Source organism: Tamandua tetradactyla, chromosome 5, assembly GCF_023851605.1.
Source record: "Tamandua tetradactyla isolate mTamTet1 chromosome 5, mTamTet1.pri, whole genome shotgun sequence".
Lineage (NCBI taxonomy): Eukaryota > Metazoa > Chordata > Mammalia > Pilosa > Myrmecophagidae > Tamandua > Tamandua tetradactyla.
This window is the reverse complement of record NC_135331.1, coordinates 20,806,093-20,832,392: the sequence shown is the minus strand read 5'-3', so window position 1 is coordinate 20,832,392 and position 26,300 is coordinate 20,806,093. Positions and strand designations below refer to the sequence as shown.

At 45.0% G+C, this 26,300-nt stretch overlaps 2 protein-coding genes and 1 long non-coding RNA gene across 8 annotated transcripts in view; 2 read left to right on the top strand and 1 right to left on the bottom strand.

Annotated features, from left to right (window-relative positions):
- The first annotated feature begins 3,747 nt into the window (after positions 1–3,747).
- LOC143683738 (uncharacterized) lies at positions 3,748–11,769 on the top strand. Of its 2 annotated transcripts, none has more exons than XR_013175627.1 (4): positions 3,748–4,059; positions 7,197–9,753; positions 9,918–10,001; positions 11,591–11,769. It is a non-coding gene; the product is annotated as an uncharacterized LOC143683738 (long non-coding RNA). The 2 variants fall into 2 exon arrangements; XR_013175628.1 differs by having other exon boundaries at positions 11,680–11,758.
- A 5,747-nt stretch (positions 11,770–17,516) lies between these two features.
- On the top strand, positions 17,517–21,734 carry POP5 (POP5 ribonuclease P/MRP subunit). The gene is made up of 5 exons (XM_077160027.1): positions 17,517–18,361; positions 18,442–18,584; positions 19,231–19,380; positions 19,532–19,615; positions 19,720–21,734. Exons 1-5 carry the CDS (start codon positions 18,342–18,344, stop codon positions 19,830–19,832), a joined length of 510 nt encoding a protein of 169 aa, XP_077016142.1. The 5' UTR covers positions 17,517–18,341; the 3' UTR covers positions 19,833–21,734.
- RNF10 (ring finger protein 10) overlaps positions 21,474–26,300 on the bottom strand; it is a 44,013-nt gene continuing 39,186 nt past the window's right edge. For 3 of the 5 annotated variants that reach the window (XM_077160017.1, XM_077160019.1, XM_077160020.1), the window contains exons 14-17: positions 25,458–25,558; positions 22,918–22,972; positions 22,654–22,812; positions 21,474–22,059 (exon numbers count right to left, since the gene is read on the bottom strand). In XM_077160017.1, the coding sequence (XP_077016132.1) occupies positions 21,983–22,059; positions 22,654–22,812; positions 22,918–22,972; positions 25,458–25,558 (392 nt within the window). In that variant the 3' untranslated portion in view covers positions 21,474–21,982. Of the gene's footprint in view, positions 22,060–22,653; positions 22,813–22,917; positions 22,973–25,457; positions 25,559–26,300 lie in introns of those variants that run through there. The other 2 variants (XM_077160018.1, XM_077160021.1) reach the window with 2 other exon arrangements.

Sequence of the window (26,300 nt, the reverse complement as noted above, 5' to 3'; positions counted from 1 at the left end):
AAAAAATAATAGGGTTTATATGGGAAAAATGCAATTAATGCAAACTGAGGACTATAGGTAACAGGAACACTGTAAAGTTCTTTCACCAGAAATACTAGCGGTCAATGAGAGGGAGGGGTAAGGGGTATGGTATGTGTGAGTTTTTTCTTTTTATTTCTTTTTCTGGAGTGATGCAAATGTTCTAAAAAATGATCATGGGGATGAATATAGGACTATGTGATGATATTGTGAGCCATTGATTGTATATCCTACAAGGAATGTTTGTATGTTAAGAATATTCATGTTTGTATGTTGTTTTGGTTTGAGAATACAAAATAAATTAAATTAAAAATATATTCTTTCATCAGTCGTAACAAAGGTGCCATACCAAAGCTGAGCGACCAATAATAGGGGATAAAAGGGGTATGGGATCTTTTTTTTCCCCTGGAGCAATGAGAATGTTCTCAAATTGATTGTGGTGTTGAATCTGTAATTCTGTGATTACACCAAGAGCTGTTGACTGTACACTTTGGATAGATTGTATGGTGTGTGAAAAAAAAACAAAACACCAAAATAATTATCCTATGTGGATAGACGACTATATGATATAGTTTAAAAATTCCTTAGTTCCTTATTGATGACTGTGCTGATATGAATCTATGTACCCCAGAAAAGCCATGTTCTACCAATCCATTCTTGTGGACGCAGACCTTACTGTGGGCGGGGACTTTTGATTAGTTTGTTTCCATGGAGATGTGACCCACCAATTCAAAGTGGGTCTTAATCCTTTCCTGGAGCCCTTTAGAGAGTAATCCCAGAGACGTTTCAAGAGAGAAAAGAAACACCCAGAGACATTTTAGAGAGAGCTGATATAGAGAGCAGAGAAATGAAACCAAGTGAAGGACAAAGAGGGAGAGGGACGCCCCGGAGATGCTGAGAGGAGACCCACAGGACACAGAGAGCTCAGAGGCTTGTCCCTGGAAAAACAAGCAAGGGCCCACAGAGGCTCAGAGAGAAAGCTGCTGGAAACAGAGGCTGAGAGCAACACAGCTCAGGAACAAAGGACCAGCAGATGTTGCTATGTGCTTTCAACATGTAACAGAGGAACCCTGGATGCCAGCAGCCTTTCTTCAGCGTCAAGGTATCTTCCTCTTGATGTCTTAATCTGGACTTTTTCATGGCCTTAGAACTGTAAATTTGTAATCTAATAAATCCCCTTTGTAAAAGCCAATCCATTTCTGGTATACTGCATTCCAGCAGCTTTAGCAATCCGAAACAATGACCAACTGTGTTACAAAATAATGTAAGGAAAACCATATTAAAAAAAAATAAAACAAATGGATAGAATAATTGAACAAATACTTCCCCAAAGAAGATGCACAAGTGGCCAATAAGTAAATGAAAAGACGTCCAATACCTTTAGTCATCAGGGAAATACAAAATGAAACCACAATAAGATACCACTATACATAGACTAGAATGGTTCAAATTAATGAGACTGACAATACAAAGTGTTAGTGAGGATGTGGAGAAACTGGAATTTTCATACACTACTGGTAGGAGTGTAAAATGATACAATCAGGCTGGGAAACTTTGGCAGTTTCTATGAAGTTGTACACTTACCATATGACCTAGCAATTGCACTCCTAGGTATTTACCCAATAAAAATGAAAACACGTCCACACACACACACTTATATGTAAAGCTCAAGGAAGCTCTATTCATAATGACCCCAAACTGGAAAAAAACCTAGCATGCTATATCTAGATAATAGAGTACTGCTTGGCAGTAAAAAAGAATTACTGATACATGCAACAACCTGAGTGAACATCATATTTTGTTGAGCAAAGGAAGCCAGTTACAAAAGAGAACATTCCATATGGTTTCATTTATACAAAACTGTAGAACAGACAAAACAATCTATAATAATGGAAACAGGTGCGTGCACTCTCGGAGCAGGGCTAGGCCGGGAAAATCTGCAGGAATGGAAATGATCTGTATCTGCACTGGAGTGTTTTTTTGTATTTTTGGTAAGTTATACCTCAATAAAATTGATACAAAACGAATAAGACTTCACTTGGGTTCAAATCCTGGCTCTGCTATTCACTAGTATATGCTTGGGTTAGTTATTTCCCTTTTCTGTGGCTCTGTTTTCTCATTTGCAAAATGAGAATAATAAGATTTCCCTCATAGGATTTTATTTTCATTGCGATAACCTCATAATTTATTGACGACTGACAGCCTCCCAGTTGCCCCCCTATGAACCCCACCTCCTGGTATTCAAACCTTTGTCGTGCCCTCCCATAGTGAATAGGGTCACCCTGTGTACCTAGTAGGATATAGTGGAAATGACGGGTTTTTTAGCCTAGGTCATAAAAGACATCGAGGTTTGTGCCTTGGTCTCTCTTGGATCATTCTTTCTGAGGGAAGCCAGCCACCAGGTCATGACGACACTCCAGCAGCCTTATGGGGAGGTCTAGGTGGCGAGGGACTGAGGTGTCCTGCCAGCCCGGTACCAACTGGCCAACCATGTCAATGGGTCTGTTGGTTCCTTCAGTTCAATCAGGCTTTAGGATGACTGGCTGGCATTTTGACCTCAAACTCATGTGAGACTCTGCACTAGGCCCACCCAACTAAACCACTCTTGAATTCCTGACCCACAGAATCTGTGTGGAGGTAATAAATGTTTATCATTTTGAGTTGTGAGGTTTTGGGGTGATTTGTTACGCAGCGGTAAATAGCGGATACAAACACTTACTATTACAAGTAGTAGCCTACACTTACCAAGCATTTTTTCATGTGACTCACTACTACCACCACCAGCTAATAAGTTGGGTGTCTTGTTTGTCCATCTAGAACCGCTCTCCACCCTTTTCCACCCTGCTTTATAACCAAGGAGACTGAGCTGCTCAACTCATCAGTCTCCCATAGCCTCTGGCTTCTGGTTGGGTTTGGCCAATGAGAGGGAAAAGAGAAATCGGGTATGTATTCCTTTGCTTCCTTCCTGCAGGGTCACTTCAAGCCAAACTGTGTCCCGGGACAGAAGTCACAGCTCCTCTCAGGGGGGCCCTTTCCACACAACCCCTTCTGGGTGGTGGTAACTGCTTCCTTCCCTCACCGCTTCGGGTGAGGGTGGTAACCTCTCCCCCATAGCCCTGGCCCTGCATTATCCCTTTGATTTCTCTACACTCTGCTTACACCTAAGTAGTCCCTTTACTCAGCCTTCTTCAAATTATGCAGTTTGCGTATGCCATCTGTTTCCTGCTGGGGACCTGAGTGGTCACCCTAATTTAAGAGCCTCTGCTTGCGAGAAGGACGAGGAAGCTCAGGGAGCTAACTCAGAAACAACTGGAAAACCAAGAAAGGCCACCCAGAAGGGCGGCTCTGTGGGCAGTGGGCATTGAGAGAAGTCCACGGAATGTCTGAACTAATGAACAAAGGAAGAAATGACTCGGGGGGGCCCCAGGGAGGACCCACCTGCCCTCCATCCTGAAAGGTCACAGATGCTGGCACAGGATGTCACAATCACTCCATTCAGACAACCGGTGCCCATTTCCCCAGCTCTGCCCACAGTCTGCAGGAAGTCTTGCGTGGGAAGGTTTAACACACAGCCCAGGGCCACCAAGGAAGCAGCCCCCAACCTCAGTGAGAGACTCAAGAGTTATTTTTGAAAAGCAGGCGAGGCCTGCGGGCGGCCTGGCAGGCGCAGACTGGAAAGGAAGAACCGGCAGCAAGAGAAGACGCAGGCGCGGCGGTGGGTGCCCGTGACGCAGCCCCACGCACGGTGACATAACACAGGCGCGGGGGAGCGTCCCGTGTCCCTGGGGGGATATTTTAACCACTCCCACCCCTGGCTGAATGGCATCGGGGACTGGGTTCCAACAGGAACAGGGAGTGGGAACACCTGCCAAAAATACTTGCATCCAAATGGTGCGTGAGATTTTGCAGGAGTCTGGAAAAATCCTGCACCGGGAGGGAGGGTCACTGCGCTGAGGCAAGACTGAGGATTAGGAAACGTCCCCACGCCTAACAAAATAAAAAGATAAAAAGAAATAGAGAGAAGACAGAGGCGGCTGTGAGGTAAGGGGGGAGGGAAGCAGAGGTGCAGGTGTTGGGCTTGAGCCCGAGGTGACGGCGGCAGGGGCAGAACGCCAGCAGCGGCCTGCTCCTTCCTAATGAGCCGTGTAGTGGAAGGGAGAGGCGCTTGCGACTGGGGGAGCAGGGGGTCATCTGCAGCCAGAGGGAGCCGTCAAGGCCCCAAAATAACTCCTGCTTCTGCCAGAAGAAACTGGAACTAATCAAGGTGGGAATAATCCGAAAATCTGTCAGGGAGCTGCTGGCATCTCCAAGCGGGGATTTGGAAGGGAGGAAGAAAAACAAAAGTAAAATAAAATGAAAGATGTGGTTTGCCGTAAGGGGCTGTCCTAGAAAAAGGGGTCAACGTGGAAGTGAGAACCCGGTCGGAGGGCACCAGTCCTGGCTCCCCATGAAGGGTCTTCTCGTGTGCCCAGGGCCGTAGCAGATGGCTAAGAGTGTGGGCTCTCAACTCGGCCTGCCTCGATTTCAGTCCTTGCTCTATTTCTTGCTGGCTGCATGACTTTGAATAAGTTACTTCCCCACTCCGAGCTCAGTTTACTTATCTGCATAAAATTCATACCTGCCCCATGGGGCGGTTAACAGTAAGTGCTCAATGCATGAGAATTTTTATTATGAATCTTCCCAGCAACCCCAAGGGGTAGTTTTCAGTCTTCTTATCTCACGGGGGGAATAAACTGAGGCTCCAAGAGCCCAAAGCCATGGGGTTAGTAAGTGGAAGGGTCGGGTTTCCAACTTAGGTCAGTTTAAATCTGGAGCACATCCATTTGCTAGTCTGGCCCCCTCACCCACCTTCAGCTGGGCAGGAGGCAGGACAGCAGCCCAGGAGCCGAGCCCAACCCTTCACCAGCTACCTCTCTCCAGGTCCCACACCGCAGGGGCACATCCAGGTGACAGATGTGAGGGCCAGTGGGAGAAGTTTTGCCAAAGACTCGCTGAGGGACCTTAGCTGAGTCCTTTCCATTCTCTGGTCCTCAGTTTCCCCGGTTTCAGAACAAGACGGTGGTAACAGGTGATTCTAGTCCCAGAAAGTCTAGAGTCTGGCTCTCTGGTGGGTGCCTGGTGCAGGCAGCAGTGAGGAGGAGGGGGAGAGAGAGACCTGGGCAGCTTTGAGGCAGTTGTTCCTTTGTTGTCCCTTCCGGGAAATGGATCCAGGGAGAGGGAACAGTTAAAGCAGAGGCTCAGGGATGACAGTGAGCAGGGAAGCTGCAGGCAGAATAATGTAGTAGCCTAATTTACTCATTCATTTGATCATTTGACCAATGTTTTATTATTTTTGCCAGCCATTGTTCTAGGCACCAGGAATAGAACAATGAACAAAGTAGACAAGGTCATCGTCTTCAGGGGACTCATATTCTATTTGGGAGAAATTGAAAAAACAAAGCACAAACTAGTAAAGAAATCAATGACCAGGATAATATCAGAAAGAGAAAAAGGAAGGACTATGGAAACAAGAGTATTTATAAAGCATCTACTATGGGCCAGACATTGTTCTGAGTGCTTAACAAATGTTAAATAGTTTAAACCTACCTAAAGAACCCTATGAGGCAGGTGCTAGTATCATCATGCCCATTTTAGAGCTGAGGAAACTGTGACACAGAGAGGTTAAAGAATCTGCACAATGCCACACAGCTAGTAAGTGGCGGAGCTGAGACCCCAGTCCAGGCCATCCTGTTCCCCTAAGCTGGCTGTGAGAGTGTTAAATAGGGTGATGAGTTGAGGGAAGGGCCATCTGAAGAGGTGACATTTGAGCTGAGACACGCGATGAGAAGATGCCAGCCACGGGAAGCCCAGAGGCAGAAGGCTCCAGATGGAAGGAACCTTGAGTGCAAAGGCCCTGAGGCGAGTAGGAGCTTGACAGGTTGGAAGATGAGCAAAGAGGCCAGTTTTTAGGCAGAGCAGAGAGGCAGGAGAGGAGGTGAGAGGGCTGCACGGGGTGGAGGCGTGGGGTAGGGGGTGGCTTGGAAGGAGACTCAGGGGACCCAGGCTCCTCCCTGCTGGGCCCACTCACAGTTCCTGGAACTCAGCACTTCCCTTCCCTTGCATAAGCTGTTCCCCCTACTGGAAATTCTCTCTCCTACCACTTCTCTCCTGGCTTAGTCATTCTCTCCTTTGGGATTCAGCTCGGACATCACCACCTCCAGGAAGCCCTCCTTGACCTCCCAGGCTGAGTTAGGAACCTCCTCTGAGCACCTGTGTGCTCTTGTTCCTATCATTTACAACTCCAATCAGGCCGATTAGGCAAAGGCAGAGCTGAGCTCCTCCCACCCCCAACCAGGGCCTATTATTGGGAAAAGGACTTCAGCCGGGCTGGCCATCCCCCAGTTAATCCTCTGCCAGCACCGCCCATATCCGTTCCCCCGCCTCCTCACCCCAGGACTGGTGAGGACGTGGAAGAGCTGATCTCATTCCACCCTCCTCATCCTAAATTCTCATCTTCTGCGCTCCCCAGAGTCAGAAATGAAGGACTTCCGTGTCTGCTTCTGGAGGCTGGACCCCCAAGCTCCTGCCCTCAGGGACCCCCCCACCCCTCCCACCTCCCAAGCCTGGGTTGGGTTAACATGCTGCTTTGCATGACAGACACCTAGCGCTGGGCTGGGGCTGGGCTGGGGGTTCCCCACCTGGTCTCCCAGGGTCTGAGAGTCTGGAGTCAGGCCTCAAGGAGAGATCTGAGCGTGTGGAAAGGGCTCCAAGCTCCTAGTTGTGTAGGCCTGAGTTAGAATTCGGAGTCCAGCGTTGTGTAACCTTGGGTAAGTGACTTCCCCTCTCTACGCCTCCATCTCCTCATCTGAAAAATGCTGTTAATGAAAATACCTACCTCAGAGGGTCACTGTGAAAATGAAATATAATATGCCTGAGAGGGAGCTTTTCTGGGGGTTGGAAATGCTCTATATGTCAGAAGGGGTATATAAAATTTAACCAACAGTACACTTCGATATGTGTGTATTACTGCTTGTGTTCTTAAAAAAAAATTTTTTTTTAAGTGCAGAGTGCCTGGCACATGTTAGCACCACATAAATGTTAGTGTTATATCACGTGTTCCATAAATATTTGTTGAGCAAACAAAAGCCCTACAACCCCCCCATACTTATTTATCATTGATTTCATTCCCACCGCTCTAGGTGCCTGGATGTATACACAGGGAGCTCAAATTCATCATGACCAGAACTGGCAGTCTGCTCATCCTCCGGCTTCCCTGTCTACCGTTCAGACATGTGGATGTCACCGATTGTGCCTTCTCCCCAATTCCCCAAAGTCAACCCATCTCTAAGACCCACTGTGTGGACTGTCCCCAAGATTCCTCCCCCAACCCCCACACAAGGGCATGCTGACTTCCATCAACAGATGGAGCTCATTGCCCTTTCCCTGGGGCTGGCCTTGGACTGACTGGCTTTGGCCGATGGAATGCCACAGAACTAGCACCTGGGACTTTCAAGCCCAGGTCTTAAGAGGCATGGAAACTTCTGCTGCTTGGCTGCCATGATGTGAGAAGACCAAGCCCTACAGAGAGGCCACGTGGAGATGAATTGAGAGCTCCCAGCGGGCAGCCTGTGCCAACTGCCAGCCACATGGATGAGGTCATTTTGGACCCTCCAGCCATCGCAGGGCCCCCAGTGGACACCCACCTGAAGCAGAACTTCCCTGTCACCTCACAGAATCATGAGAAATAATCAATTTTTTTTAAGCCACAGAATTTGAGGGTGATGTATTAGGCAGCATTCAGTAACCAATTTGCCCTCTTAAAAAGTCAAAAAGTGACCCATTTCTCTTGATCCTCACGTCCACCATCCCCTAGTTCACATCTCTCTGCCCCCTCCAGGCAGCAGCCTCCTCCCTGGTCTCCCCACCCCAGGCCCATCCTGGGGAACCCTCCCCACGGCTGATCCCATTCCTTCAGCCCTGCAGATAACAGCGAAGGCCCTCAGCATGGACAACAAAGCCCTGAACTGTGGCCTGGCCCTCCCAGCTCTACATCTCGGTTCTCCTTGCTAACGCGGCTACCTTCTACCACTCACAGTTCCTGGAACTCAGCACTTCCCTTCCCTTGCATAAGCTGTTCCCCCTACTGGAAATTCTCTCTCCTACCGCTTCTCTGCTGGCTTAGTCATTCTCTCCTTTGGGATTCAGCTCGGACATCACCACCTCCAGGAAGCCCTCCTTGACCTCCCAGGCTGAGTTAGGAACCTCCTCTGAGCACCTGTGTGCTCTTGTTCCTATCACCATCACAGCAGCTGTCCTTGTTTTGGTCTTGCCTTTTTAGCAACCTGTCTCTCTCACCACACCACGCACAATTGAAGGGCAGGGAGAAGGCACCTTAGTGGGCTCAGAGGCTAGCGCAGACCTGGCACTCAGGGAAACCCAGGACATGTCCCAGCAGGGGAAGGAGGTGGGAGTTCTCTAATGCAGGCTGGGACCACCTCACATCTCTTATGGGTCTAGTGCCTGAGTGAGACTGGGCTGTGGACTTCAACCTGCCTTCCTCCCCCAAAGAGAGGCCATGGAGCTGCTGGGTTGGGGTGGTGGGAAAGTCAAAACTAAGGCAGTGGAGCCCTCCTCCATGATCCCAACATATCCTGACCTATGGTCTGTAACAGCCGAATGACGAGTCCCTCTCCCAATAGAGAGGCATTGCCACGCAGGGCTTATTTCCTTACTAAAAGAAATTAGTACGATGATTGTGCCCACTTTACAAGTAATGAAATAGACACCAAGGGGATGCAGGTCTTAAGGAGGGGAGGCTTAAACCTAGGCAGTTAACCATTTAACCACCACCCTACAAGGCCTCTTAAAGTCCCAAGGCATGCCTTGCCTATCAGCTTTCCTTCTAGCCTGCTGTGTGGTCTCAGGCATGTGGCCCTCTCTCTAGGCCTCAGTTTCCCCACCTGCCAAGAGAAGATTGTAAGAGCCAGTTTTGGAGGGCACTTCTTATTAGTCAGAAAACCCAGGCCCTGGCAAGTATCTAGCCAGCACTGGTGACCTGCCATCTGGCCGGTCCCAGATGGGGCAACCCTTTTCATGGGCTGGACTGTCACAGGTGGGTCACCACACACTGCTCGCCCCAGTTCCCCTCCAGAACTGGGGTTCTGGTCTTTGCTTATTCCTAGCCCCTCAGGGCCCCCCAAGGGAGGCTGAGGCTGCCACCCCCAGATGTCTATTCCTGTCTCTGGCCTAGCGCCGTGCTGGGGAAGTAACAGCTATTTTGAGGCCCTTCTCCCTCCAAGCGTGAGCGGTGGGAAGGAACATCCCGAACTGGGAGGCCGCCCGTCGCAGCCTCACCCTGGATCTGGGCCACACAGCTCCATGGTTCTGCCTCTTTTCCAGCTCTGGGGATATGATCAGCTTTGACCGGAGCCACCATGCTTGGAAAACCCAGGAGAACTGACTCCAAGAGACTTCTACTGGAGGCTGGAGCACAGGGTGGCTGGGCCCTGCCCTTTGGGAGAGGGCTGGAGTAGCCACAGCAAGACCCACCAGCCAAGAGAAGGAACTGCTCTGAGCTTGGAAATGGGGAAGACAAGTTCATGACAATAACATAAAACTACCAAACGTTTCTTGAGTTCTCTCTCATGATGAGACAGGCCCTGTTCCAAGCACTTGACATGGAGTTAAGTCATTTAAACCTCAAAGAAGATCACCAGATCAGAGAGGGAAAGTGACTTATTCAAGGTCACACAGCTGGTGAGTCGCTGAACCAGGACTTGAACCCCAATGAACTGGCTCTAGAATCCAGTCTTTTAACCACTTTTCTCCCCCTAAACTTTCCAAGCCCAGGAGGTTAGTCTGCATTAGGGGGATGAGCACTGGCTTTAGAGCTTGACCCTCCTTCTGCTATTCCCAACCAGGTGTACCCAGCCAAATCACCTCGTGAACTCAGCCTCTGCGTCTGTAAAATGGGGACAACAATAGCACTCGCTTCTAGGGTTGAGGTAAGGATTAGTAATAACATACTTTGGGGGCTGAGGCCCAAATAACATGCTCGGTATCTTCTTTAAACTATGAAACAAACATATCATATGCACTAACATAAAGTAAATAAATAAAATGGTGCAAAAGGGGACAAGGTAGAAAGTGAATTTCCCTCCTATCCCACACTTCAATTCCTCTTCCCAGAGGTAAACTCCATTAACAGCTCATTGTTAGTTTGGAAAGTTTCCATGCACATAAAGTCAGAGAAACTGTCAAGGACAGTGGTAAAGTCCATGGACCAACAAGTCCATATCCCTGTCCTGCTGTTTATTAACTTCGGTGAAGTGTGGACAAGTTCATTGTTGTCTCTGAGCCTCAGTTTCATCTGTAAAATGGGACTAGTAAAATTAGATACCTATTCTATAGGGCATTTGTGACGATTAAATAAATCAATCTATGTAAAGTGCTCAGAACATTGTCCAGCACACAGAGGTCCAATAAATACACACATCCAGTGGATCCTTTCTAAACAGACTCTAAGGAAGCCTTTTGCTATCACAGACTTTGCCACAAGACACATCCTTGCACACCTGCCATTTGGCACAATGCAAGAATTTTTGTGAGATAAATTCCTGGAAGAGTAACTGCTGGTCAAACAGTAGTGCCCCTGTAATTTCAATTAATTTTTGAATAAGCAAATCCTCACAGCAGGCGGGGAACAGGGAAAGAGGCCTGCAAGGCTGCAGTGTTGAGGGAGGAGAGAAATGCAGCATTCTGTCTCTGAGGCCCAGTGAAGTCTGTGGCTGCCCCAGCAACCTGCAGCATGCAGATTGCTCTCAGGCCCTGACTGGACAGATGGTTTAATTTTATCCAGGTTGTCCCCGGTAAGGGTTTTACAGGGAATTGGTTGATAGGATTAGAAAAGCAGGAGCTCTTTAATTGAGCATCAGCTGCTTAGTAAAACGCTAAACCAGAAACAATTTTCCTTTGCCACCATCCACCATGGAGGCAACCAAGATGTGATAGAGACCACGAGTTGACCAAGGTACCCCAGAGGGGCAATTCCTTCCCCAAACACTCTTCTGGGTTCCAGGCATCCCTACTCCTACCCAGCTCCCCAGAAGAGAGCACAGTACAAGAGTTTAAAAGCACAGGATTTGGGACCAAAATGATGTCAGTTGGAATTGCTGTGTGACCTTGGGCAAATCACATCACCTCTCTGAGTCTCAGAGAATAACCTAACCTCAGGGGGTTGTCTCAGGACTAAATAAAATCAAACACAGAAAGTGCTTGGTTCAATACCCAATACCTAGTGGTAGCTTGATAAATGACAGCCCAGCGGGTGAGGATCAGGAAAAAGGCAGCTTCTCTGGATCCCACCCCAGAAGGCCCTGGGAACGAGATACAGACTCGTGTTCCCCCCAACACCGTCCCCCCATCTAACAGGAGCATTTTAGCAATTACCCCACCCATTCCCTAGGAACACTCCAGATTTCCCTGTATGTAAAATGGGACGTGTACGTTATGTTTCCAAGTCAATTTTAAAGGCTTTGCCGGAGCTAAGGATCCGTGAAGCTATTAAGTGATTTTGTTGTGTCTGGTCCAAAAGTGCAAATGAGGGTGAGAACCTTGAGATGGGGAAGGAGATGAGCGGCCCAAAGGAAGTTTCCTAGACCCCCGTTTGTCTGATCTGGTCAGAGGTCTACTCTTCTAAGAAGCCCTGGAAAACCAACCGAAATAACCGTAATAACCAAGCGACTACCCCAATGATGCGAGCGGTGCAGGGACAAGCAAAAACCGATAGGCTCAGCGTCAGAGCCACTCGGATTAGACTCTCTCCACTTCACCTGAACCTCAGGGCCCTTTCTCATCTGCAAAGCCGGGAGAACGGCCGCGCGGCTCGGCTGCGGCGAGAATGGAGCGGACGGCCAGCACGCCCAGGCCCCCGGCCCCGCCCGCCGCGGCGCACACGAGTCGCTGCAGATCGGATCTCCGTCCCGGGGACCAGGCAACCGCCCCTCCACGCCTCCGGGGGCGGATTCCCGCGCGGCCTCCCGCGCCGCGCGGCGGGGACCCGGGTGATTGCAAACAGCAGCCGGCCTCATTACGAGACCTGTAATTAGCGGCTGGCGGCGCCCGAGCCCGCGCGGGCTAATTGTGGCGGGGAGCGGGCTAGGTTGGCGGGCCCGCCGGGCTCTCGCTGGGAAGTCTGGGCCCTCGTGCGGGCGGGAGAGGGCGGGTCGGAGAAGGGGAGGCCTAGGGCAGCTGTGCCTACGGGGGAGGAGCAAATCACTCATTCGAAATAGCTTTTCCTGGGCATGCACCGGTCTAGGCATTTGGCAGTAGTTATTTCGTTTAAATCTGAGATCTATTCACGGCGGGCGGGGGGCGTGGCCGTCCTATTGCGCAGAGAAGGAAACTGAACTCGGGATGTGAATCGCCTTCCCCGACATTACACGTTGGGCAAATGACAGAGGGGAGATTCGAACCCACGCCTGTAGTCTCTCCATTTCATCACACTAAGTGGACGAAGGAAGCCGCGCACAGGACATCAGCCGCGGAGCAAAGAGCAAAGACTCGAGTCGAAATGCTTTGGGTTCGAATTCTTATCCTGATCCTTACGGTAGGTATGACTTTGGTCTGAGCGCCAAATTCTGCATCTATGAAATGGGTGAGGTATTGGGATTAAGTGAGATGTTGGCTGCGAAGTGCTGGGACGTTATTTTTAGGGACGGTAAAGCGCTGCTGGCCAGGTGCTGCTCTCTCGGTGCACTGCGGGCCGCTGGCGCCCCCTACAGTCCAGAGGTCGTTGGCGAGACTGGATAATGAGGTTCTTGGGTGAGAAGCCCACGTCCATGCACCTTGTTCCCCTTCTGCCTTATTCTTAAACTGGCGAATAAGAGTGGGATATGAGGACATTGAGAACTCATTCCAGATCTTGCCAATGATCAGTTGTGAAACCTGCCCCCGTAGTCTTCATGGACCTCATAGGTACAGTCAAGTCCATGGCAAGTCCACAGATCATCAGGGCTGGGCATGATAAAACCTAGTTACAAGGCTGTGCATCAATGTGCAGGGTATAAGAAGTTAGTCAATAATTTATTTATTATTACAAATACAATAATTTATTGACTAACTTAACAGTGGCACATTCATACAATGCAATACAGCAGAGATGAAAACTAATATTGTAGAACGGTTCACATGAAAATTTCAATTCTCATTTAGCATTTCAACGTTTTGTTGAATTTAATTTTGTTGAAATGTTAGATAGTGCTAATTGCCATGGTTGCTAAACCCCAGTCAATATCACTCCTGTTGACTCTTAAGATTTCAAATAAAAAGAAATGTTACAGGCATTAGGTTGAGCAAAAGAGCCAGACAAAATAACAATTCTGTAGGATGTTTATATAAAGTTCAAGAACAGGTCACTTGAGGGTCCAAAGAGAAAAAATATATATGAAACTATTAAACTCCCCCATCTGGGAAACCCCAGGTATCCTCTCAACTACTGGGGACTGCCAAGAAAACAGAAATTTTTTTTAACTGAATTTTTTTTTAATTGATAAAATCAAACAACATGCAAACACTAACATTCTTAACATATGAACATTCCATATTTGGTGTGCAATCAATTGTTCACAATATCATCACATGGTTGTATATTCATCTCTATGATCATTTCTCAGAATATTTGCATCACTCCAGAAAAAGAAACAAAAAGAAAAAAGAAGAAACTCATACATATCATACCCCTTATCCTTACCTCTCATTGACCACTAGTATTTCCCTCTATCCAATTTATTTTACATTTGTTCCCCCATTATTTATTTTTAATCCATATTTTTTACTTATTTGTCCATACAGTAAATAAAAGGAGCATCAGACACAAGGTTTTCACAATCACACAGTCACACTGTGAAAGCTATATCATTATACAATCATCTTCATCAACAGACAAGTAAAACATATGGAATAAAAATAAATAATAGGGGGAATAAATGTTAAAATAAACTTAGATTGAAATGCTAGTGATCAATGAAAGGGAGGGATAAGGGGTATGGTATGTATGAATTTTTTTCTTTTTGTGTTTTTCTTTCTTTTTCTGAATTGATGCAAATGTTCTAAGAAATGATCATGATGATGAATATGCAACTATGTGATATTGTGAATTACTGATTATATGTGTAGAATGGAATGATTATATGTTAGGAATGTTTGTGTTTCTTTCTTGTCATATATTTTTTTTAATTAAAAATTTAAAAAAAAGAACCAGATACAACTAAAAAAAAAACAAAAAACATGGCTACTGGAACACAGCTCTACAGTTTCAGGCACTTCCCTCTAGCCTCTCTAATACACCTTAAACTAAGAAAGGGATATTTATATAATGTGTAAGAATAACCTCCAGGATAACCTCTCAACTCTGTTTAGAATCTCTCAGCCACTGATACTTTGTCTCGTTTCTCTCTTCCCCCCTTAGGTGGAGAAGGTTTTCTCAATCCCTTGATGCCAGTCCCAGCTGTTTCTAGGATTTCTTTCTAGGAGTCATGTCCCAGGTAGAGAGGGCAAGGGCAGTGAGTGTCCTTGCGTGTTGGCTGAGAGAGAGAGAGAAAGAGGCCACATCTGAGCAAAGAAAGAGGTTCTCTGGGGGTGACTCTCAGGCCTAATTGTAAGTAGGGTTAGCCTATCCCTTGTGGGGATAAGTTTCATAGGAACAAACCCCAAGATTGAGGGCTCGGCCTATTGATTTGGTTGTCCCCACAGCTTGCGAGAATATCAGGAATTCTCCACATGGGGAAGTTGAATTTTCCCCCTTTCTCGTCATTCCCCCAAGGGGACTTTGCAAATACTTTTTTTTTTTTTTTATGGTATAGTATAATGTATATGCAAAGCAAAGAAATAAAAAAAAAAAAAACAGTTTTCAAAGCACTCTTAAAAGTGGTTACAGGATAGATCCCAGAGTTTGTCATGTGCTACAATACAAGCCCTGGATTTTGAGGTTTGCTCTTTTGAAACTCATTTCTGTAGGGTAGAAGCTAAGCCTACTCATAAAGAAGCCTAAGAGTTGCTTCCAGGAAGCCTCTTTGCTGCTCAGATGTGGCCTCTCTCTCTCTCTCTCTAAGCCCCAGCTCCTCAAGGAAAATTGCTGTCCTTCTCTCTACATGGTACAAGCCATGTAGGGGTGAAAATCTCCCTGACTATGTGACCGGGAAATCAGGATTTAAGGGTGATTTTGATTACTGAATCATTACATAGATACTCCTTTTTGCTTTCTGGTATATTGGAGTAGACCGAGGGAAATACCTGAAATCTCTAAACTGTCATCCATCTGCCTAGATCTCTGATAATGATTGTAGAGCCCTTATCTTCTGCCCTGTGATTGTAAAAACCTTGTGACTAACCTTCATTTGTACCCAATTATCCAGTTTTTCAGCTTTAAAGTCTTAAAATCACTAAAGACAGCCCCTAATGTTTATTAATGAAGGGTCTTGGGTCAGCCCAGAACTAACCCACCCCATGTCCAAAGTTATCGTGATAACTGAGACTGGATCTAATCAAAGTGGGCCTGCCTGACATGCGCAGTAGCTTAGACTCTAACCTACTAATCACCTATATCTCATTCCACCATTTTCTTAGATCAGATCTCTAACCATGTAATCAATCTGCACATGCTCAATAATTAGATCACCTCTAATTACATCATCTAGGGCCACAGTGCTCATTATTCTAAATCCTGCCCATTTTTTTCGCTAAAAAACTATTAGAATTACTGCAGTTCAGGGAGACAGATTTTGGGCTGCTAGGCCATCTGCTGTCCTATTACGCGCCTAGTAATAAACTCTTTCTCTCTCTGAAACCCCAGTGTCTCAGGAATTGGTTATTGAGCGTGTCGGGCAAAAGAATCCACGGCCTTTGTCCAGCAACAACAACATGGGCTTTGACTCGTAGGGATGAGTCTGGCCCTGGCACCATAGGATCAACAATGCCTTCCTGACCAAAAAGGGTAAAAGAAGTATAATAACATAAGGCATCACTTTCCTCTACATGGGACATGACATCCAGGGGTGAAAGACATCTAAGGATGATTCCCAAGGATGAGTCCGGCCCGGGCACTATGGGATCAACAATGCCATCCTGACCAAAGGGGAAAAAGAACTTAACTAAGGTATCAGTGGCTGAGAGAGTTCAAGTGGAGAACTCTCTCAGCTACTCTGGAGGCCACTCACACAAGTTTCAGTTAGACATTGCTATCTATCATAACTTGCCAAACCCCAACCAAAACCATTCCAGCCAATCCTAAATACCAAGGATGTTATATAAGATTCTACAAAGGTTCCATGCACTTAGGGTAACTTTCCAGAAACCTACAACCTTCTAATGGGTCCCTGGACCAGATAAGTCCTGAAACCTAGAGGGCCCAGCCTCTCCAGAACATTAGCTAGTTCATCTCCCTACCCCATATTACTGACAGCCTCTTCCAGCATGAAAAAGCTAGAATGGGCATAGCCCAAATATCCCTAAAGAGTGGGACAGAAAGATCAGAGGTGATGGTGGAGTTATACAGAGAAGGTCGGGTTTAACAAACAAGTATGATTGTTGATTCATTATATTGATATTTCTTTTAGTCTCCAGTATCTTTTAGCAGCTGGAAGAAAAACCCAAAACTGTGGAATTGTAACCCATACCAAACTCTGAAATCTGTTCTACAACTAATTGTTGTGCTGTGCTTTGAAAGTTATTGCTTTTTTGTATATATGGGGGGTTTTTTTTTCCACGAAAAAAAGTCAATTGTGATAATAAAAAAAATATTTATTCCTTCTAGTCTCCTAAATTCTGGAGCAGCTAGAAGGAAAAATCTGAATGATGGCATGGTAGCCCATGACAAACTCTGGGATCTGTCCTGTAACACTTTAAGAGTGCTTTGGAAACTATTGCTTTTTTTCTTTCTTTGCTTTGTATATATGTTGTATTTTACAATTAAAAAAAAGCTTTTAAAAATAAGAACAAGCAAAACTAACCTATGTTAATAGATATCAAAATAATAGCTAATTCTGGGAAGGGCTCTGAATGAGAAGAGGGCTGGGGGGACGTCCTGGGGTGCTGGAAATGTTCTTTATGGAAATCTGGGTGATGGTTACCCAAGTCAATACATATGTAAAAATTCATTGAGCTGTACGCTTAAAAACATGGTATATATGGTATACCTCAATAAGACAGTTTTTAAAAGAGATATTCAAGTGAAAAAAGAGGAGTAAACATTATGATCTATTCTTTAAATATAAAATAAAAGGAGAAGCATATATAATTTAGCATAAAGCAATGTTTCTCAAACTTTTTCTTTGTCAAGAGCCCTTTACACGCTTAAATTATTGAGGATTTCAATGAGCTTTTTTTTTTGTGGGTTACATCTACCGATTTTTACTGTAGACATTGAAACTGAGAAACGTTTAAAACATAAGAATACTCAATTCCGTTATCATAAGAGTGATGATGTCATCACACGTCACGGAGCCTCTGGAAAACTCCATTGTTCACTCTTAACGAAAAAGGCAAGTAACATGTTAGTATTATTATGATAGTTAATTGTGACCTCAGGGACTTCCTGAAAGAAACTCGGAAACCCGAGCGGTCCTTGCAGCACACTTTGAGAACCTCTGGCATAAGGGGGAAAGGACAGAAGAAAACACACTCAAGATAAGAGTTCTTCTCTCTCAGTGCTGGAATTATATATTGCTTCTTCATGCTTTCTTTTAAAAAATTGGAAAATACAAAAACTGCGGATTCATTCTGCAAACAAAAACTGAAGCGATACACCTGTCTCCCTAAGGTTGTCGAAGGTCCCAAACAGTAATAGCATATGAAAGAAAGAAACCGATCTCTAACCTTAACATCTGATTCGATTTACCCTGTGGTTCGTGCTATGAACTGAGACTTGGTCTTGACCTCAAAAGTTCCACCGTCCAGTGCGGGGAGACCATTTGAGTGTAGGTATAAGTCTACTGGAAGGTGATAGAAAGTAAACGTCCCGAATGCTCCAAACGCAGCGACCGCGTCGTACACAGCAATGCAAACTCTAGCGGGAAGCAGACGCACCCAAAACAACCACACCGGACTCCATAGCCCAACAAATGAACAGCGGTGGATTTCAACGGGACGCTTGCGCTCTTGCACTCACAAAAGAGGTGGGACTCGACGGAGACTGACAAAGACTCTGCCTCTCAACATCCTAGCGCCACAAAATTGTCCCGCCTCCCTCTCTGAGTGGTTGCAAAGCTGCAGAGGCAAGCTTCCCATTGGCCACGTGCTGGAATACGGATATCCGGTTTATACGTCGGCCTGTGGGCGCGGAGGCCGCAATGGTGCGGTTCAAGCACCGGTAAGTAGCCCCGGCTCGGACCCCCAGTTCCCTGCCTGGTCTCCACGTCCCGGAACTCAACTCGCTCTCGCCCACCGCAGATACCTGCTGTGCGAACTGGTATCCGACGACCCTCGTTGCCGCCTGAGTCTTGAGGACAGAGTGCTGAGCTGCCTCGTGCAGGACACGATCGCCCGGGTGCACGGGACTTTCGGCGTAGCTGCCTGCTCCATAGGCTTCGCGGGTGCGAGGGTATTGGGGAACCCGGGCGGACGACGGAATTTGGAGGGGAGCAGGGGTCGAGAAGGGGGAGAGGAGCACGAGAACCCTTGGAGCAGCCAAGCCCGATGCAACCTCCTGTGTACAATATCCGTGTCTTTAAGCTACTGATGTCCCCCCCCCCTTCCCCCTCTCTCAAGAGCAGACCACACGTTTCTATGTAGGACGTAGGACGAGCCCAGCTCAGGACCCTGAAACTCGTCTCTATAGGTTCTTGTTGTAGAGGAGTTATGCTTATGTGCATTTAATTTCTCCAGGATTCAATTTCAAGCATATGGCAAAGGAGGGGACTAATTTTAAGTGTGGCGTGGTGCAGGAAGACGGGCCCTAAACCGGGCTCAGATTAACTATATTCCGTGAAGTCATTTTAGTCAGGGAATTAATGGCGCATTTTCAACTCACTTGCCAATTCTGAGCTGTGTACAAGGCAGTGGGTGTTGTTTATATCCCTCTTCCATAAATGAGCATCTGCCCTAAAATGTTTGTTTTTCCCCTCAGGGATCATCTCAAATGCCAATCCCTAAAAGTCTCTGGCACATAGTAGGCTCTCACTTTTCTTAAGAATATAATCTGTTTCTGTGAATCCAGTTTTCTTTATTTTCCTGCTATAGTGAGATACCTCAATGCCTATACTGGAATAGTGCTACTACGATGCCGGAAGGAATTCTACCAGCTTGTGTGGTCAGCTCTTCCCTTCATTACATACTTGGAAAACAAAGGACACCGTTATCCTTGTTTTTTCAACACCTTGCACGTGGGAGGTAGGAGTGGAATGTGATAAGGCTGCTGGTTTTCAGTAGGAAACAGGCTCAGAGTTCAGCCCTGATTTGTGGGTAGTTTTTGCCACTGAAAACAAGATGCTTTCTCCTAGCTCTGAAAGTCTTTGACAACAAAACTCTTTCATTGTGTCAGGTACAATTAGAACATGTCAGAAGTTCCTGATTCAGTACAACAGGAGACAGCTGTTGATCTTGTTGCAGAACTGCACTGATGAAGGTAAGTTAGCCCAGTACCCACTAAGCAGTGACTAACCTCTTCAGCTGAATGGGAAGTCACTTCCAAAGCCATCTTTGATCTCTGCCCTATCTGCCTTTCTCCAGGAGAGCGGGAAGCTATCCAGAAATCTGTCACAAGGAGCTCTCTGCTAGAGGAGGAGTCGGGTGAGGAGCTTTCCGATAGTGGTGGTGAGGAAGCTGCTGCAATGATGGAGTGAACCTCTGCTTACCACCTGACGTACTAGGGGAAGGAGAAGCCTCAGAATGCTGCTTTCTGAACACAGCAGCAAGCTGCACTATGCCAACCTTGCCATTCACTTGTTGGATGAGGATATCTAGAATGCAGCAGCATCTTCTACAAATCACCAAATTAGATGACTGCCAACCATAGGACAGTCTACCAATTTGAAATGGAGGATTTATTCAACCTTTGCCCTGGCTGACAAGATTTCTCTGGTTAAGTGGTTCTGTAGGTGTTGAACTCCTTGGAGTTGTAGACATCTTTGTATGTAATTGCCTGGCTTAAGAGTAGGTTTGGCTTCTGTAGCATTTCACATACTTGAATTATGGTGTTCATGTTTGGCCAAGTCTCTCTCTCCCCTCTATCATGGCTTTGGTCAGAAGACTGACTCCCAATTTGTACTAGGTGAATTCTTAATATTTAGTCTTCACCTTGAAGTCTTATAGCCCCAGCCTCTAAAATGGGTTCCTAAGGAAATCAAGTCATTTGGGGGCAGAAGTGTTAATGAGAGACAAAGTAACCAAATGTGGCACAGATCTATAGCCAATCTCAGGACAGACCTACAGGACCCTAAAAATAACAGAAGCCTTGCCAGTATTTAATCAGGTAATTTGATCAAAAAAGGGCAGTTTTTGTGCTTCTTTGGGAGACAGACTGGACCTCATTACTGCAAAGCCAAGTAGCAGCTGCCAACTTCTGCTAGTTTTCTGCAGTTCCTATCCTATATTGCCTTTCACCTGAAGACAGGTACAATTAGTGTACTCAATGTACAAGAATTGGGAGGGGCAAGAGATTTCTGACTGGTTTTTTTCTGCTATTTACTAATGACATTTCAAATAGGATTTTTTTTCCATAATAAAATGGATGTCACTCAGAATTCTTTATTGATTTAACAGAAAGATGTGGATTCTTTGCTTCAACATTCCCCCTTATCTCAAGGCTGGAATACCCTCACTGACCTAGAAGAGTTCCTGACCCAGGAATTTTGAACCTTTTTTAAGAATGGCAAGTTAAAGCCAAGCTCAAGAAGCCAGTAAGCCTGATGGAAAGACATTACTCATGATAACAGAATTGTTAAAGCTCAATAGTAACTATTTCTTTAACATATGTAACAATTGATATGTCTAGCCTACCTGTAATGAACTTTAAAAAAAACCAAAAAGCTCTTATTGCTTGTGCAGGTGATTTATTGCCAACTATTTGCCTTCACAGTCTGTTACACCTAGAGGCCGCTTTGTTAAACAGTGAAATAATTCAAATCGTTCAAATTCACCTCAAACCACAAGAGCATGAGAAAGTTACTCGAGACAACAGGGAGGTGGTAGCAACCCTACTGGCTCTTAAGCTTGCCCTGCCCCCCATATACCAGACATCTGCTTCTACAATTCAGGCCTGCCACTGTCACTCAAAAGCAAATCAAAGGGGGATAGGTCCTAGGACTTCCTTACTCAGCAAAAATAAAAGCTTTCCTTCCTGGAATACCAAGTGGAAGACACATTCAAGAGGCAAAGCCCTCATACCGACATGCAAGTGTCATAGACACCTACCCCTTGATGCTAACAACCCAGGTCTGGCACCACAGCCTGGACATTTGTTAGAAGAAAAACAAACTTCAAGCTGGGTGTCCTAAATCCATTTTATTCCCATCCCCCTGTTCCTTTAACAAGAAAGAGAACTGAATAGGTAGCAAAAAAATTAAGTATTTTTAAAAGACAAACTGAAAGCTAATCTGAAACCACAATGCCCTGACATATATCACAACAGGCAGTACTGTACCACTCTGGTTTGAGTTGCTTCAAGGGATATCAAGAGACTCCAACTTAAAAATTCTGAGTTGAGAAAACTAATTAATTATACATGGGTCAAAAAGACTAACCTGGCAACAGACTAAAAACCTTGGCAGTAAGAGATTTCTTGTGTCAATACTTTATTTTGGTGTAAAGACAGGAAGCTGGAAAATACACTGTATTTAAAATTTTCTTGGTTCCCCCTCATGTTGTGGAAACCCCCTCCCCCTCCCAGAGAGCTAACCTCTTCAAACTCAAATACTTAAAAATTACAGCAGCAAACCAAAAGCATAGGGTGGGGGGGGGGGACAGATGGAGAAGGCAGCCTGGGCCAGTAGTGTCACTTGGTGTGGACGACTGAAGTGCTGAACAGGAGCTTCTGTTTCTGCTTTTTTCTTTTCTTTCCTCCTTTCTCTTCTAAGTAGAAACATAGATAGCTTAGTACAAAATGTCATTCCCTTGTCCCTGGCCAGTTTTCACAACTTAGAATCACAGCAGGCTCTGGGATGAGACTGACAGGATTGAAATACCAATCTTAGCATACACGTGGTATTTGTCTTTGGGCAAGTCAGCTCTTCGTTGTTAGACCTCAGTTTCCTCATCTGTAAATGTGATAATTATACCCACCTAATATGGTTGAGAGAAATAAACACAGTGCTATGCACATTTAACCATAAATGTTAGCTGTCCTTGTCTAATCATGAAGGGTGGACTGTAGGCCTGACTTTTCCATTAGCTACCCAAGGATCTATTCCCCACTGGATCTGGGTTGGTGGTGGGAGATCCTCAGAATTTCACATCCAGGTTTCTAGAATTAATCTGGTATGGCAAATAGGTACTATCTGATTTGGCAAATGAAATGTTAGTTGACACCGGAATGTCTTCAAGACTGAGGCCTACAAACTCAGTAAATTGCTCAATTAGTAGTACCTAACTCGAGACCCAGATTGGAAGTACACAAATGGTATGTTTGACAACCCTGTGCTAAGCACTCCAGTTCTCTGCCCTTACCAGACAGGGAATCTGAAGTAGCTGGTGTGTCCAATTTCATGAAGGCTGCTTCAATAGCTTGACTGAAGGAATTTTGGAAACTGGGCACAGGAACACGGTCTGAGTTATCACTCTCCCCATCGCTGTCCACAGGGGCAGGAGGAACAAGGCTGTTCTCATCTAAAAAAATAATAGAACAGTGTTATTAAATAATTCTAGAAACAATTCTATAGTGGGTCTACTGAAAGAGGCTAAAACACCCCTTCACCAGTTGGCCATCCTCACCTTTCTTTGGAGCAACTTTGGGCCCCACATCTTTTGCTTTTCCAACCCTCAGCATCTGCCAAAATGGGAAAATGGAAAAAAAATAATTTAAATAATGGCTTCAACTTATTTTTCAGACTCCTACCTTGATACTGTGTGTGTGTCGGGGGGGGGCACTGAACCAACTATCACCTTTGAAAAGATTTTTCTCAAACTTTTCCCCTTAACACACTTTCTGTAAGGTGGTAAACAATAAGCTGTTCTGTTCTTTAGGTAGTAGAGTAAAGAACTTCACAAAGAAGGTGCAAGAGGTTCTTACTCAAACTCTCAAACTGGAAGTGGTGACTTTCTATCACTCCTTGCTTATGATAAATACTCTGGTCCATCTTAGAACCCCTAGAAACATGGACCTGTTGGAGTTAGCAGTGTATACCCTCCAACTTTTAAAAAAACCACCTGGCTACCAGACTTTGGTTACTTAAGGTCATAAAGACTAATTTAACTAGATCCTAAATTAGGATCTGCTGACCCTCAGTACCTTTTAGGTTTTGCTTTTCTAATAGCTCCTAAATTACCTTTTTGATTCAGCCATAGAGCACATCTTCCAAGTACAATAAAATGAGAACAATTCCTCCACCACTGGCAAATGATAGTCTTTCTTGGATAATCCCTATTCTGAGGAATTTTTTTCATCTCACTTGGCAAGGCAGCTTCATAACTTTTGAGGACAACTATCAGTCCCATCTGTCAAAAATTCTATTCAACTTGATAAAGCAGGGTGATTCTTATTCCTGGAAAAATACCAAGAAACAAGCCCCACAAAATTCTAGCAGGACTGTCCTAAAGCATATGTCCCAAAGTGCATATTATTCAAGATGATTTTGGTTGGTAGAGGTTGATTTTATTTAATAACATTTCTTTATTATGTACTACACTTTGATGATGATTCTCCCTCAATCCCTGGGAGTCTGGGTCCAAACAGTATGCCATCTGAATCATCTTTCTCTTAAAAGATCATTAAAATATACATCATATCTATGTTTTATTCCTACCAAAAATATCTAACCTGAATCCAAACATGAGGAAACACTCAAGACAAATCCAGAATGTAAAGCATTCTATAAAACTGACCCTGATGCTGAAAAATATCCATGACAGAGAAGGGAGGGAGAGAAGGGAGGCAAGGGAAACTATTTTGGGTCAAAGGAAACAAAGACACCTAATGATTAATACAATGAGTGATCTCTGGCTCCTGGATTGAAAATAATAAAAGATACTGAGGCAAATGGAAAAAATAGAAATAAGGACTACATTAGATATTAATGTATGAGCTGCATTTCTTGGGAGTAATAATGACATTGTGGGGACAAAGCAATAATGTCATTTTTCTTTGGCACGTATCTCCTAAGTATTTAGGGGTGAAGTGTCATTCATGGCATCTGCCAGTTACATTCAAAAGTGTGGCGAGGGGTAAGTGTAGCAAAATGTTAATTGGTGAATCTAGGTGAAAGGTATAAACATAAATCATTATACTATTCTTTCAATTCTTTAAGTTGGAGGTACCCAAAATAAAGTTGAAAGTATAAAAGCAATGGCAATCAAACCTAGTTTAAAAAAAAACTTTCGCTTATCGTAACTCTTGGGAACCAATTATAACCTCTGAAGCCCAATAGTTAACTCTCAGGACTGTTCTCAAATTATTTCATCCTTCTTAACTTCAGGACCTTTCTTACCAAATTCAATTCCTGTTTGTTTCTCAGTATAAACTGTCATCTCTATGTGAGAAAATCTACATTACCTGCTCTAAAAAACTGTTAAACTAGTGATTCCAAACCAGTCCAAAAGACATCAAATGAGAATTTCTTTAAGATATCAATATGTCAGATCATCTTCCTCAGCTATCTGAAAACAGGAATGCTGAGTGTTTGCTTGTTGTTTTCGAGGTTAATAGTGGTTCAACATCAAGTCTCACTAGCCTAGTGTTTTCCCCACCTCCACCCCCAAGAAAGCTGGTTTGGCTAGTCACAGGATAATCAAGACAACCCTTCCCTCCAAAAATGAAGAGAAATGGCTTACTATATTTAACAGATAATTAGCACCTGAATCAGAGGGTCATAGATCCAGAAACCAGTTAAAATTCACTGATCTATCCTTGGTCCCTACAACATTGCCAGGCACAGCATTCAATGATTTATCGTATCATTAAAACTGATTCAACCTTAGCTATTCTTGGCTTCTTTCCTGAGTAAGTCTAGGGTCTTATCTGAGACTAACTTCATCAGTGTCCCACTCCAGAAAGCCTTCTGGGATCATTAGGGTTAGTGTAACATTAGCATTAGCCTGTAAGTCTCTCCTTCACAAGAGGGGATATTTTTCTCAGCCAATTTTTTGCTGCTTAAAGCTCCTACTGGCAATGAATTTCCCACATACCAATCAGATGACTCAATGTGCCAAGCTATATTTGAATTAAGCGGCAACAACTCCTGGATGAAAATCTGGAAAGTAGAGCAGCAGAGTTCATGTTAACTACTCACCGGCTGCTTCAAAAGCAAAGGATTTACCTGGGCAAAAGAAGGGAAGGGAGAGTCTTCTTCCAGACTCCCAACACAGAATGAAGGACTGCCCTGACTGGCAGTGGGTGAAAGAGGGGTCAGCAGAAAGTCTGAAAGGAAACCAGAAACCTGATTATACGAGTCAAGTTCCAAAGAGCTAATATTCTCTTAATATGAGATCTGAATCAGGACTATATCATCAACAATAACACTAGAAATTATGGTGGAATCTATTTCCACAATAAGAAAAAATCTTTCCAGAGGCTGGCTCTCAAGGCCTACAAATTCTATCATGGACTAATTTTATAAGATAGAAAAGTTCCAAGAAAAATATATAAAATTTAATCAGGTCAGTCTTTCTGTTTTAGCCAGCATATTTCTACGCCCTCAGAGTAATCAGTTAGAATCTAAGACACACAAAAAACAATATCTAGCATAAAGATGCAAATATTTCCTTGCCCCCCTCCGCCAGGTAATACCCTTTCCTATCCTTTCTAATCTAGAGTTGAAAACTTCCTACACATCCGTCTATCCCTGATCACTGTAGGAAGGGAGAGGCCTGTTGTCTCTTCCAGTAGAAGGCCCTTCCATACAGTCAGTCCCACTCTTGCCTAAACACATAAAAATCCCTACTTCAACTTTCAGAAAATCAAATATGTAAAAATACAATCTCTACACTGCAGATAGCTTATCCACTGGTCGGCCATCTTCCTTTTTGTACAGCAGCTCCCCTTCTCATGTAAGTGGAAGCGCATCATGGTTATGCAATCCTGAAGAGACCCTGGTTCTAGCCCTAGTCCCTGCCATTAGGTCCCAACCTTAGGCCTCAGGTTCCTAATCTGCAAAGGACTT

What these genes read in the sequence shown, in the direction of transcription:
- POP5 (XM_077160027.1), top strand. Translation starts at nt 18,342, where the DNA reads ATGGTGCGGTTCAAGCACCG. An exon ending in CAACACCTTGCACGTGGGAG is followed by an intron (nt 19,381 to 19,531) that starts GTAGGAGTGGAA and finishes TCATTGTGTCAG; the next exon opens with GTACAATTAGAACATGTCAG. An exon ending in GCAGAACTGCACTGATGAAG is followed by an intron (nt 19,616 to 19,719) that starts GTAAGTTAGCCC and finishes GCCTTTCTCCAG; the next exon opens with GAGAGCGGGAAGCTATCCAG.